General features: G+C 38.6%; 2 protein-coding genes across 2 annotated transcripts in view; one reads left to right on the top strand and one right to left on the bottom strand.

Moving 5' to 3' along the window:
• LOC142237746 (nose resistant to fluoxetine protein 6-like) overlaps nucleotides 1-8831 on the bottom strand; it is a 41619-nt gene extending 32788 nt beyond the window's left edge. Inside the window, exon 1 of the mRNA XM_075309140.1 lies at nucleotides 8691-8831. Coding sequence (XP_075165255.1) covers nucleotides 8691-8831 — 141 coding nt within the window. The remainder of the gene's footprint in view (nucleotides 1-8690) is intronic.
• LOC142238146 (uncharacterized) overlaps nucleotides 1-13192 on the top strand; it is a 404035-nt gene that overhangs the window by 341873 nt on the left and 48970 nt on the right. The gene's annotated exons all lie outside the window — the stretch shown is intronic.

Genomic DNA, 13192 nt, shown 5'->3' with positions numbered 1-13192 from the left:
ATAGAATGTGACAAATGTTTTTTATGGACAGATTCTCGTACAGTGTTAAGTGGGATCAGATCGGACCAAATGAAATACAAGCAATATGTCGGAAATAGGGTATCCGAAATTTTGGAATATTCATATTGTTACGAATGTGATATTTCTAGATTTAAGTTTATTTAAATTAGTTTACGTTAATTTTCAAATTGTAACGATAAAATTACGTCATAACTTGTTAGAGTCATTTCTTTATTTTCTAGTACTTCCTTAAACATCTTTTGTGTTTCCAATCGTTCATTGTAAAAGTAACGCCTTTGGTTTTATACCTGCACGACATCTACCTAATCTAGTAGAATGCACTAGATTACTAGCATAAGCCTAAAAGTATGTGTGCCATATCACCTGTAAAATAACGCCGATGGAATATTCCAGATGGCTGTAGGCAATGAAGATAACCAGTTGAATATGTGGTGTTAGATAAATTGTATCAAGATAGTTCTCGATGGTTGTAGGCCAGACTATCCAGAATATCCAGAATTTTCGAAATCGTCAAATCACGGTATATAAGCCCCTGGCGGAGGGTGCAGTCAAGTCAGTCGTAAGCTAAAGTTTATACAGTACACATCGTAGAGCAAATAAGTGAAACCAATCAGTTAAACAAATAAATTGTAGATTAACGTTATTGAAAAGAACAGTCTTTTTAATTATCGGGTAATTAAATACGCCTCAATATAAAAACGTAACAATTGGTGTCAGAAGTGGGATAACGGAAAAAAATCTACAATGAAGTTTAATCAGCTTCGAGTGGAAGACTTGAAGAAGGAATTGAGCAAAATGGAGCAGCCGACTACAGGAAACAAGGCTCAATTACAAAAGCGACTACTGGAAGAGTTCGAGCGGCGCAGTATTGATATCGAAACACATGAGTTCGATTATAAGGAAGATCTTGACGAATCAGTAGTAGCCAGCGCCTCGGAAACTCCATCTGTAGCTTCTAATGTTGTTGATTACACATCGATGGTCAATATTTTGAGCAAAATGATGGAAGAAAATTCTCTAAAAATCCAAGAGAATTCTAGAAAAATGATGGAAGAAAATTCTCTAAAAATGCAAGAGAATGCTAGAAAAATGATGGAAGAGAATTCTCTAAATATGCAAGAGAATTCTAGAAAAATGATGGAAGAGAATTCTCTAAAAATGCAAGAGAATTCTAGAAAAATGATGGAAGAAAATTCTCTAAAAATGCAAGAGAATTCTAGAAAATTGGAAGAAAAATTCGACGAAAATTCAAAAAAGATGGACGAAAATTCTAGAATTCTAAATGAGAATCTTCAACAAATTGCTGAAGGCATGGAAAAACGTGTGGACCATATCGAAAGCCAAATTGGGGAGCTGGATAAGAAGATTATTTCTGTGGATGAGAAAATTATGGTTCATGATGAGAAGTTTCTACACATTGAAAGAAAAATGTCAGAGCTGGAAATTAAAGGTGGACCAGTGCGCGTTATCGAGGGCTCGAAAACCAAACCTCCTGTTTTCGATGGCTCAACTTCATTTGATGTATTCAAATTCCAATTTGAAATGGTTGCTTCTAAAAATTTATGGAACGACAATGACAAAGCAATTGAACTTCTATTGGCATTAAAGGGCAACGCCGCTGATGTGATACAAAGCATTCCCGCTGCCTCTAGAAATAATTATAATGAAGTAATAGCGGCACTTCAACGTAAGTACGGCGGAGAACATAAGCAAGACATCTTCAGAATGGAATTAAGAGGAAGAGTCCAGAAGTCAAATGAGACTCTACAAGACTTTGCAACAGAGGTTGAGCGGTTGGTGCTTTTGGCATACCCAGGAGAGAGTCACCCACTTGTGGACCGCATCAGAATTGAGACCTTTGTGAATGGCATTCGAGACCCAGACATAAAATGTGCAACATATGCGTCACAAAAAGCTACATTTGTGGAAACTGTAACATTTGCCCTTGCACAAGAGACAGCGAGAGTACTAGCACGTCCTCAAGTTCACAAAGTACGTAAGGTGGAGACTGAGAATGACGAATCAAATTCCGTGATTGATTCAGTGAAAGAAGCCGTTAAGCAGGCAATGCAAGAAATGAAGCAGGAGACAACAAAATCCAGAATGAAGTGCTATAACTGTGATAAGCCTGGACATGTTGCTCGGGAATGTAAAGCACGTCGTAAGCGATCAAGATCGAAATCGCCATACCCATCCCCATCAAACAATAGCCATTTGTGGGTGAACCCACAGTCCAGTGAGTCACCTTTAAACTAAATAGAGCTAGTTCAGCGGGGCAAGAGCTGGCTCCCACATATGATGGCCCCACAATCTCCATAGCAATAGTACAACAGCAAAATAACAATTTAACTGTCGCGGGGTGTGTTAACGGCGACAAGCGTACATTGACGTTGGATACGGGTGCGTCGAAGTCTATCATTAGATCAGACATAGTAAAAGAGAAAGTTACACCATTGATTGGAGTCAGACTACGCACGGCTACAGGTGAACCCGCAACTGTATATGGAAAGGTTCCTATAAAGTTAACCATTGCAAACAAATCCGTTAATTATGAATTCATTGTGGCCGATATAGTGGACGAAGTTATAATTGGAGCGGATTTTATGATTGCTTTTGGTCTCAACTTGGATTTGAAGCATCGTGTAATGACCTGGTGCGATATCGAAATACCGGTAAACGTGGGCTACAGTGAGAATACACCTGTCAGATATTTGACAATGAGCCAGCCAGAGTCAATACCACCAAATTCCGAAACAATTATATGGGTTTCTATGAATGGAGATTGTGAAGTCGGCAAATTGTGGGTTGTTGAACCAGCAGAAAATAAAAACAACAACATCTTGATAGCAAATGCCCTGGTAACAACAAATGAAGAGGGACTTATACCAGTTCGAGTTTTGAATTTATCTGACCATCAAGAGCAAATTGGAAAATTTTCGGACATTGGCAAATGTACTCCTGCCGAAGCAATAGTCAACTTGGAAAGCAAATCTCCAAAGAAGCATAATGAAGTGATGAAACATCTGGAAGGTTATGTCGAAACTTGGACACGTCATCTATCACCGTCCGAGAAAAATAAAGCCAAGAAATTGTTATGGAAAAATGCCTCCGCCTTTGCCATTGAGAAGAAAAATCAAGGGAGAACATCTGTGGTGAAGCATGAAATAAATACCACAGAAGAAAGACCCATAAAACAGGCACCACGAAGTGTCCCTCTAGCAAAACGAGATGAGGTTCAAAAGCTCGTTAAGGAAATGGCGGAAAGTGGTGTGATCGAGCCATCATCAAGTCCTTGGTGCTCGCCAGTTGTGCTGGTCAAAAAGAAAGATGGAAGTACCCGATTTTGCGTGGACTACAGAAAATTGAATGATGTTACCAAAAAGGACAGTTATCCGCTTCCACGCATTGATGACACGTTGGACACACTAGCCGGAACAACATGGTTTTCCACGCTTGATTTGCAGAGTGGATATTGGCAAGTAGAGATCGCCGAGAAAGACAAAGAAAAGACAGCTTTTGGCGTTAATGGCGGTCTTTGGCAATTCAATGTAATGCCATTCGGGCTCTGCAATGCTCCGGCTACGTTCGAGCGATTGATGGAGCGGGTGCTAAAGGGGTTGCATTGGAAGTCCTGCTTGATATACCTCGACGATATCATAGTGATGGGCAAAACATTTGACGAGCACCTTAAGAACTTGAAAGACGTTATCCAGCAATTGTCAGCCGCTGGCCTACGACTTAACGCCAAGAAGTGCTCGCTTTTCCAGCGAGAAGTTAAGTACCTGGGTCATCATGTTACAGCAGAGGGCATATCCACCGATGAAGACAAAATTCAAGCAGTAAAAGATTGGCCTCGTCCACGGAATCTCCACGAGTTGCGCAGCTTCCTTGGTTTATGCACATACTACAGGCGTTTCGTACCAAACTTCGCCAGCATCGCCGCAAGCCTCCATAAATTAACGCAAAAAGGTACGAAGTTCCAGTGGAGTGAAGAACAGGAACAGTCATTTCATCATCTAAAAGAACTTTTATGTTCAACTCCTGTTCTGGCGTATCCAATTCCTGGCGAAAAATTTATTTTGGATACAGATGCTAGTGCGTACGGAATTGGTGGTGTACTATCTCAACAGATTGAAGGTAAAGAAAAGGTCATCGGATATTTTAGCCGAACGTTATCCAAGCCCGAGAAGAACTATTGCGTAACAAGAAGAGAGCTGCTTGCTGTCATAGAAAGCGTGAAGCATTACCACAAATACTTGTATGGACAGAATTTCTTGTTAAGAACTGACCATTCAGCTCTACGATGGTTGCTTCAATTCAAGAATCCGGAAGCTCAGCTGGCACGTTGGATAGAAAGACTCCAAAGCTATGATTTCAGTATCGAGCATAGAAAAGGTGGCAAACACGGCAACGCGGACGCCTTGTCACGTCGACCTTGTAATGTCGAGTGCAAACACTGCTCGAAAGCTGAACATAAGGAAGAAATCGTGGATATCAGGCTGTTGCACGTCGAATCTGGAGTGGACTGGCCAGCAGAACAGCGTAAAGATCTCATTTTGAGCAAAATTATTTCGGCGAAAGAAGAAGATAAGAAACCCAGTAAGAAAGACATCGCAGCCGAAAGCCCACTTATGAAATCATTCTGGGCTCAATGGGACAGTCTATGTCTGGTCAACGGAACCCTACAACGTAAGTGGGAAAGTGAAGATGGCAAGAATAGCCGCAACTTGATAATCGTGCCAGATTCCAAGGTAAAGGATGTTTTGACGGAATTCCACAATGGACCTAGTGGAGGTCACTTAGGAATAACCAAAACAGCCGAGAAAGTGAAGCAACGATTCTACTGGGTTGGATGCCAGAAATCAATTGCTGAATGGGTGGCAAATTGTGAGAAGTGCATAAAGGCGAAAGGGCCAAGACGAAAAAGTAGAGGTCTTATGCAAGAGTATAGGCCAGGAGCGCCTTTTGAAAGAATAGCAATGGACGTTGCAGGGCCTTTCCCAGTAAGTGATTCTGGAAATCGATATGTCCTTGTGGTCATGGACTACTTCAGCAAGTGGCCAGAAGTTTATGCCATTCCTAACCAAGAGGCGAAGACGATTGTAGATGTAGTCGACAAGAACTGGATATGTCGCTACGGTGTGCCGACCGAGATACACTCAGACCAAGGAAGAAATTTCGAATCGGCCATATTCAAAGAGATGTGTGACTCCCTCGGTATCAAGAAAACAAGGACTACGCCATTGCATCCGCAGTCTGATGGCATGGTAGAAAGGTTTAATCGCACTCTGGAAGAACATCTTCGAAAGGTAGTGGATAACGGCCAACGAGACTGGGACGATCATATACCAAAGTTTTTGCTGTCGTATAGATCAGCCATACATGATTCTACGTCACGAACACCGGCCAAGGTCCTATTCGGAACGGAATTGAAGTTGCCCGGAGATTTGATATTTGGCGCTACACCCAATGAGCTCGCCATGGAAGAAACCAGTAACGACATACCAAACACATTTGGTAAAGTTCACGAATCAGTGCGAAACAAAATAAAAATGGTTAGCAACAGAATGAAGGCGAGATATGATCGTGCAGCAAACACTGAGGGCTTTAGTGAAGGACAACTGGTTCTGCTATTCAACCCGCACCGAAAGAAAGGATTATGTCCTAAACTACAAACACAGTGGGAAGGCCCATATAAAGTCATCAAGAAGATCAATGATGTTGTATACCGCATTCAAAAAGACGACAGCCCAAGGTCAAAGATGAAAGTCGTTCACCTGGAACGTTTGGCTCCATACGGAACGGGTTCTGTGCCTATTCGGGACGAACAGGCTTAAGCGGGAGGCAGTGTTACGAATGTGATATTTCTAGATTTAAGTTTATTTAAATTAGTTTACGTTAATTTTCAAATTGTAACGATAAAATTACGTCATAACTTGTTAGAGTCATTTCTTTATTTTCTAGTACTTCCTTAAACATCTTTTGTGTTTCCAATCGTTCATTGTAAAAGTAACGCCTTTGGTTTTATACCTGCACGACATCTACCTAATCTAGTAGAATGCACTAGATTACTAGCATAAGCCTAAAAGTATGTGTGCCATATCACCTGTAAAATAACGCCGATGGAATATTCCAGATGGCTGTAGGCAATGAAGATAACCAGTTGAATATGTGGTGTTAGATAAATTGTATCAAGATAGTTCTCGATGGTTGTAGGCCAGACTATCCAGAATATCCAGAATTTTCGAAATCGTCAAATCACGGTATATAAGCCCCTGGCGGAGGGTGCAGTCAAGTCAGTCGTAAGCTAAAGTTTATACAGTACACATCGTAGAGCAAATAAGTGAAACCAATCAGTTAAACAAATAAATTGTAGATTAACGTTATTGAAAAGAACAGTCTTTTTAATTATCGGGTAATTAAATACGCCTCAATATAAAAACGTAACAATATGAATCTCAGTGGCGTTGGTGTCCAACTTCAAAAATCCCAGAAGATAAAGCAACGAGAGCCCATTTCCCGTTTAAATATGACCCTGAAGATGAATGGAAAAACGGACCTGAATTTCTTATTCAATCGGAATTCGATTGGCCTAACGAATGTGATATTTTGGGAATATCTGACTGATGTAAGGAAGAGTTAAAAAAAAAACATATGACGTGTGCTGCAATAGAATCTCCTAGCATCTTAGAAAAGATTGTGAACGGTAATTCCAAATATATCAAGGTACGCCGGATGGTAGCTTGGATATTAAGATTCATCAACAACACTCGTCGAGTTATTCACGGTGACGAAATATTTAGACATGAGTTGTCTGCTGAAGAGATATCCGAAGCCGAAAATCACATCTTGATACAGATTCAGAAAGAAACTTTTTGGGAAGAATATTCAGATATAAGTAAAGGAAAGCCTGTTTCGAAATCAAGCCCTTTATTGACGTTATTACCGTTTCTGGACGAAAAAGGCATAATTCGAGCCAATGGCCGTCTTCAAAATGCGACTTGCCTTTCAGAACAAGCAAGAAACCCTGTAATACTTCCTAAAGGGCACCGATATAGCCATCTAGTTGTGGAATACTATCATCAGAAAAATTGTCATCAAAATTCCGCAAAGGTAATCTGTGATGTTCAGGAAAAATTTTGGATTCCATCAATAAGAAGCCTACTGAGGTCAGTTGAAATGCAATGCAATTCGTGCAAACTAAGAAAAGCGAAACCCTCGCAACCGGTAATGGCAGCCTTACCTATTGATAGAGTTACACCATTTGTGCGTCCATTTTCTTATACCGGAGTGGATACCTATGGGCCTTTTAATATTAAAATAAGAAGGTCGACAGAAAAAAGATATGTGGCATTATTCACGTGTCTGACTGTAAGAGCTGTTCATATGGAAATAGTTGCAGATTTATCTACCGACGCTTTCATTTTAAGTTTAAGAAATTTTATGAATAGAAGAGGAATTCCTTTGCAAGTGAGAAGTGACAACGGGAAAAACTTTGTTGGTCTGCAGAAAGAATTAAGAAACTAAAAAGACTTTCTGAATCATAATCAAATTAATAGTTTTTTATCTTCACTCGGAATAAAATGGATCTTTAATACTCCTGCGGATCCCAGCGCTGGTGGGGCTTGGGAGCGCTTAATACAGTCCATTAAAAAATCTCTTGAAGTATTGTTGCGAGGTCTTGATCCGAAACTCGAAGTTTTTCAAAGCCTACTGTTGGAAGCAGAAAATATTGTGAATTCTAGACCACTCACACACTTGCCTTTAAAACCAAACGATCCTGAGCCCCTTACCCCCAACCACTTTTTAATTGGAACCACCAACTCAACACAAACTCCCGCGGCGTTCGATGCCAGTTTGGTGAATTTGCGAAAACAATGGCGCATTTTAAAAAATTTAAAGAATGGCTTCTGGGGGCGATGGTTAAAGGAATATTTGTCAGATCTAACCAGAAGGGTTAAATGGTGTGTGCCTTCAGAAATACTTCAAATTGGGGATCTTGTTATTGTCTGTGACAGTAATCTACCCAGATCAAAATGGAAACGAGGCAGAATATTGGAAACCTATTGTGGAAGTGATGGTGTAGCTAGATCTGCAGATGTAAAAACACATGATGGAATTTTCAAAAGACCAATATCGAAGCTGGCCAAATTGGATTTTGAATAGTGGTGAATTTCCCCACGTCAATTCACGGGGGCGGGGATGTTATATACAGATTTGACCGTAGTATTATTTTTTGTTATAGTAGGTTTGTTATACTGGTTTTTTAATTCTTTATTTGAACATATGTACTTATATAAATTAGTTTTCATCGTAGTAGGCTTTGTTTTTGAAATTATTGAAACTTAATTTTCTCTATTACTTTTTCATTTGTGTTTCTGCTCCGATTGTGACAAGACACCAATAAACATGTATGTTCTCCAAAACCTATACCAATGATACTCCAAAACCTATACCGATGATACCCCTCAAGTGCTTATGTTTACTAATTCAGTAGGGGTGGTTTAGGGTATGATATAGTCGGCCCGTCCAACTTTCTACTTTACTCACTGGTTTTTTTTTTCAGTTAGTCTTTATGAAATTGTTTCTACATCCTGGCAAAAAATAAACGTTTATCACAAAAAGTATATACTTTTATATACTAATTACCTCATGTTGTTGTTACTTACAAAATTCATTTGGGTCATATGATGAGGTTGTCTCTGGTATCCGTTAGTGATTTGTAGTACCAAGAGATGCCACAAATACATCTGGAAGGATAAACGAGCCAAGACACGGAATATGGGTAAACAACAAAATTCATAGGCCATCACTAAAAAAAAGAATAGAAAAATAAATTATGTTGTATGATTCTCTTCTAGGAACCATGAAAAAATAAACAGATAGTGTCTACGAAAGAGATGATTCTAATTTTTTATAGTGTTCTCTTCTCTAAACGTGATAAAAAAAAACAAAACAAAATAATGTTGTCGTTGCGGAATGAATTACAATTTCAATGTAGAACAAGTATGTATATAGCAGTAAGTTCGGCCGGGCCGAATCTTATAAAGGGTGGTTAAATTGTAAGGGCCGATGTTGAATGTGAACCACACCTAAACGCCAAGTTTTTTTCCGAATTTTATTTGACATTCCTCTATATCAGACTTACTCAATTTGAACCATGGATAGATACACAATCCAACAACGTGTTAAAGTTATCCAGACTTATTATGATGTGGCTGATCAATTTTCGAAGAAAATCATCTTCAGTGATGAGGCACATTTTCACCTCAGTGGATTCATCAATAAACAGAATTGCCGCATTTGGGCGAATGAGAATCCAAGAGTGATTGTTGCAAAAACCAATGCACCCACAAAGAGTGACTGTTTGGTGCGGTTTATGGGCTGGCGGCATCATCGGGCCGTATTTTTCCAAAATGAGGCCGGTCAGGCAGTTACTGTGAATGGTGTTCGCTATCGTGGGATGATAACGAACTTTTTATGGCCCGAATTGGAAGATATGGATGTGGACGATATGTGGTTTCAGCAGGACGGTGCCACTTGCCACACAGCTAACGAAACAATGACTCTTTTGCGCAACAAATTCAATGGCCGTGATATCTCACGTAATGGCGATGTCCATTGCCCGCCAAGATCATGTGATTTAACACCGTTAGACTTTTTTCTTTGGGGTTATTTGAAAGAAAAGGTGTACGTCGATAAGCCAGTAACAATTCAAGAGCTAAAGGATGAGATAATTCGGTACATTAACGGCATAGAACCTCCATTATGCCTCAGTGTCATCGAAAATTTGGACCATCGGATGGAGGTGTGCCACCGAGGTCGCGGCGCCCATTTGGCCGATATTTTGTTCCATACATAATTGAGTAATACCAATATATCATAATAAAATAAAATTACAATAATTTCCTAAATAGTTTGTGTTTTATTCAAAATAAACATCGGCCTTTGAAATTTTAACCACCATCATGAATCAAATATAGTTTACTTTGAAAACTCTTCGTAGTAGCAGGTTACGTGATAATATATAGAATTTCAGGGGGTTTGATGACAGATATGCTCCCAAGCAGATCAGTTCAACCAGTACGTTTCCCGTAGATAAATTTAAAGATTCTTCCTATGAAGACTAGATCCGATTCTGGATTTATAAGAACCAATTTTGTTTGTAAGTTTTAGAGAAACCTTAAATCTGAAATATTAAATCTGTAGATTTTTACCCCCATTATTTTAATGATTACGAGGAGTAAAATCTGCAAATTTTATTTTCAGTTTGAAGCAATTTTTATAATCAGTGCGCCTGTTATGCGTTCAAGAAGTGAAATCGGTCTATATCGATGCCTTACCAAATGGACCGGTAAAAATAAATGCGACACATATTTTTGAGTCTAAATACCAGTATATTTACAATTTCAGACAAATGGCATAAACACTACGGTTTAAAATCGGGAGATCGGTGTTATGGGATCTGTATTAAAACATGGACCGATACTCGCCGTTTTCGGCACACCTCTTTATGGTTCCAAAATACTTCTAGATTTCCAATTTCAGGCAAATTCTAGAAGCCCAAAACGTAAAATCAGGAGATCGGTCTATATGGGGGCTATACTAAAACATTGACCGATACCATTTTCGGCGCAGCTCTTTACCATCCTACAATACCTCTAGATTTCCAATCGTATAAAAACTACGATTTTTAGAAGCCCAAGGAGTTAATTCGGGAGATCGGTCTATTTGGGGCTATATCAAAACATGGTTCGATACATATCATAATCGGCTGACATATTTGTGGTCCTAAAATACTTCTAGGTTTCCAATTTTAGGCAAAGTGGATAAAAACTACAGATTCTATCAGCCCAAGAAATAAATTCAGAAGGTAGGTCTATATGGGGTAGGTAGGTCTATCACTGAGTGCTGCCCGATTCCATGTTAAGCTCAATGACAAGGGACCTCCTTTTTATAGCCGAGTCCGAACGGCGTTCCACATTGCAGTGAAACCACTTAGAGAAGCTTTGAAACCCTCAGAAATGCCACCAGCATTACTGAGGTGGGATAATCCACCGCTGAAAAACTTTTTGGTGTTCGGTCGAAGCAGGAATCGAACCCACGACCTTGTGTATGCAAGACGGACATGCCAACCATTGCACCACGGTGGCCCCCAGATAAATTGGGTAAAAACTACGGATTCTAGAAGCCAAAGAAGTAAAATTGGGAAATCGGTCTAATATATATGGGGACTATACCAATACCTCGACCGATAATCCCCCTTTTCGATACAGCAATTTGTGGTCCTAAACTACCTCTCGATTTTTAATTTCAGGCAAATCGGATAGAAAATACAATTTCTGGACGCCCAAGAAGCGAAATCAAGAAATCGGTCTATATGGGGGCTATACCAAAACATGGACCGATATGCACCATTTTCGGCACACCTTTTTATGGTCCTAAAATACCTCTAGATTTTCAATTTCAGGCAAATTAGATAAAATCTACGGTTTTTATAATCAAAATCGGGAGGTCGGTTTATATGAAGACTAAATCAAAACCGATATATTTGACCTACTTTTTTGTTTACAAGTAGGTCAAATATATCGGTTTTGATTTAGTCTTCATATACACCGACCTCCCGATTTTGTTTGTAAAAACCGTAGATTTTATCTAATTTGCCTGAAATTGAAAATCTAGAGGTTGAAATCTTAGAGGTATATATATATATATATCCTAAAATACCTCTAGATTTTCAATTTCAGGCAAATTAGATAAAATCTACGGTTTTTACAAACAAAATCGGGAGGTCGGTGTATATATATATATATATATATATATATATATATATATATATATATATATATATATATATATATATATATATATATATATATATATATATATATATATATATATATATATATATATATATATATATATATATATATATATATATATATATATATATATATATTAGAGGTGTGCACGTGACTCACGAACATTTTCGTGATTCGTGAGTCACAGCGTGAGTGTGCGTGCGCGTGATTAACAAACCAAAATGTCGTGCGTGAGCGTGAGTCACGAAAATAATATCTTCGTGAGTGTGCGTGAGTAACGAATTACACTCACGAAAATATTCCTGCTCACCAACATAAAACCCTTAAGAGTTAAATTCAATTACAATTTTAGTGACACCTGGGATGTTAAGAGTTTAATAACACTCTCGATTTTAATAATGCTCATGTTTTCCGACACTTCGGTAAGGTAAATTAATCATAAAATTATTCGTGAGTCACGATATTTTTCTTGAATCACGATATTTTTCGTGAGTCACGGTATTTTTCGTGATTCACGACGTTTTCGTGCGTGAGTACAAATTTTCTTTTCGTGAGTGTGCGTGAGCGTGAGTCCTACCAAAAAATATCGTGCGTGAGTGTGCGTGAGTAAACTATTACTCACGTGCACACCTCTAATATATATATATATATATATATATATATATATATATATATATATATATATATATATATATATATATATATATATATATATATATATATATATATATATATATATATATATATATATATATATATCTTTCTTCTATATATATAAAATTCAATCTATGTTTGTCTATTTGTTTGTTTGTTTGTATGTTCCGAGTTGGCTCCGAAACGGCTGAACCGATTTACTTGAAACTTTCAGAGATCGTAGGGGTTGTTCATGTGGTGAAAATAGGGTACCTCATTTTTTGACACCTGGTCGCGGAGGGTGACCTCCCCTTTGTCGGACTTTTTGAAAATTGGACCAAAGTTGACCGATTTGCTTGAAATTTTCATTGAAAGTTGGGTTTGTTATCTAGACAAAGATCCGCTACTTTATATTTCGGTATTTGGTGGCGGAGGGGGACCTCCCCTTTGTTCGACTTTTTTAAAGTACAGTGAAAAAACTAAAATTCTCTAAATTATCTGAGATTTACAGAGAACATGCGGTGAGGTTATGGAATTAATATGGGGTACCTGATGGTTTCATATGTGGACGGGGAGGGGGACCTCCCCCTCGCCCTACTTTTTTAAACTTGGGACAAAATTATGCGATTTGCTTGAAATTTTCATTGAATGTTGGGGTTGGCATCTAGACAAAAATCCGCTACATTATTTTTCAATATTTGGTCGGGGAAGGGGAC

The sequence above is a fragment of the Haematobia irritans genome, chromosome 5, assembly GCF_050003625.1.
Source record: "Haematobia irritans isolate KBUSLIRL chromosome 5, ASM5000362v1, whole genome shotgun sequence".
NCBI lineage: Eukaryota > Metazoa > Arthropoda > Insecta > Diptera > Muscidae > Haematobia > Haematobia irritans.
Note: the sequence above shows the minus strand (reverse complement) of the source record. Positions and strands in the feature narration are given on the sequence as shown.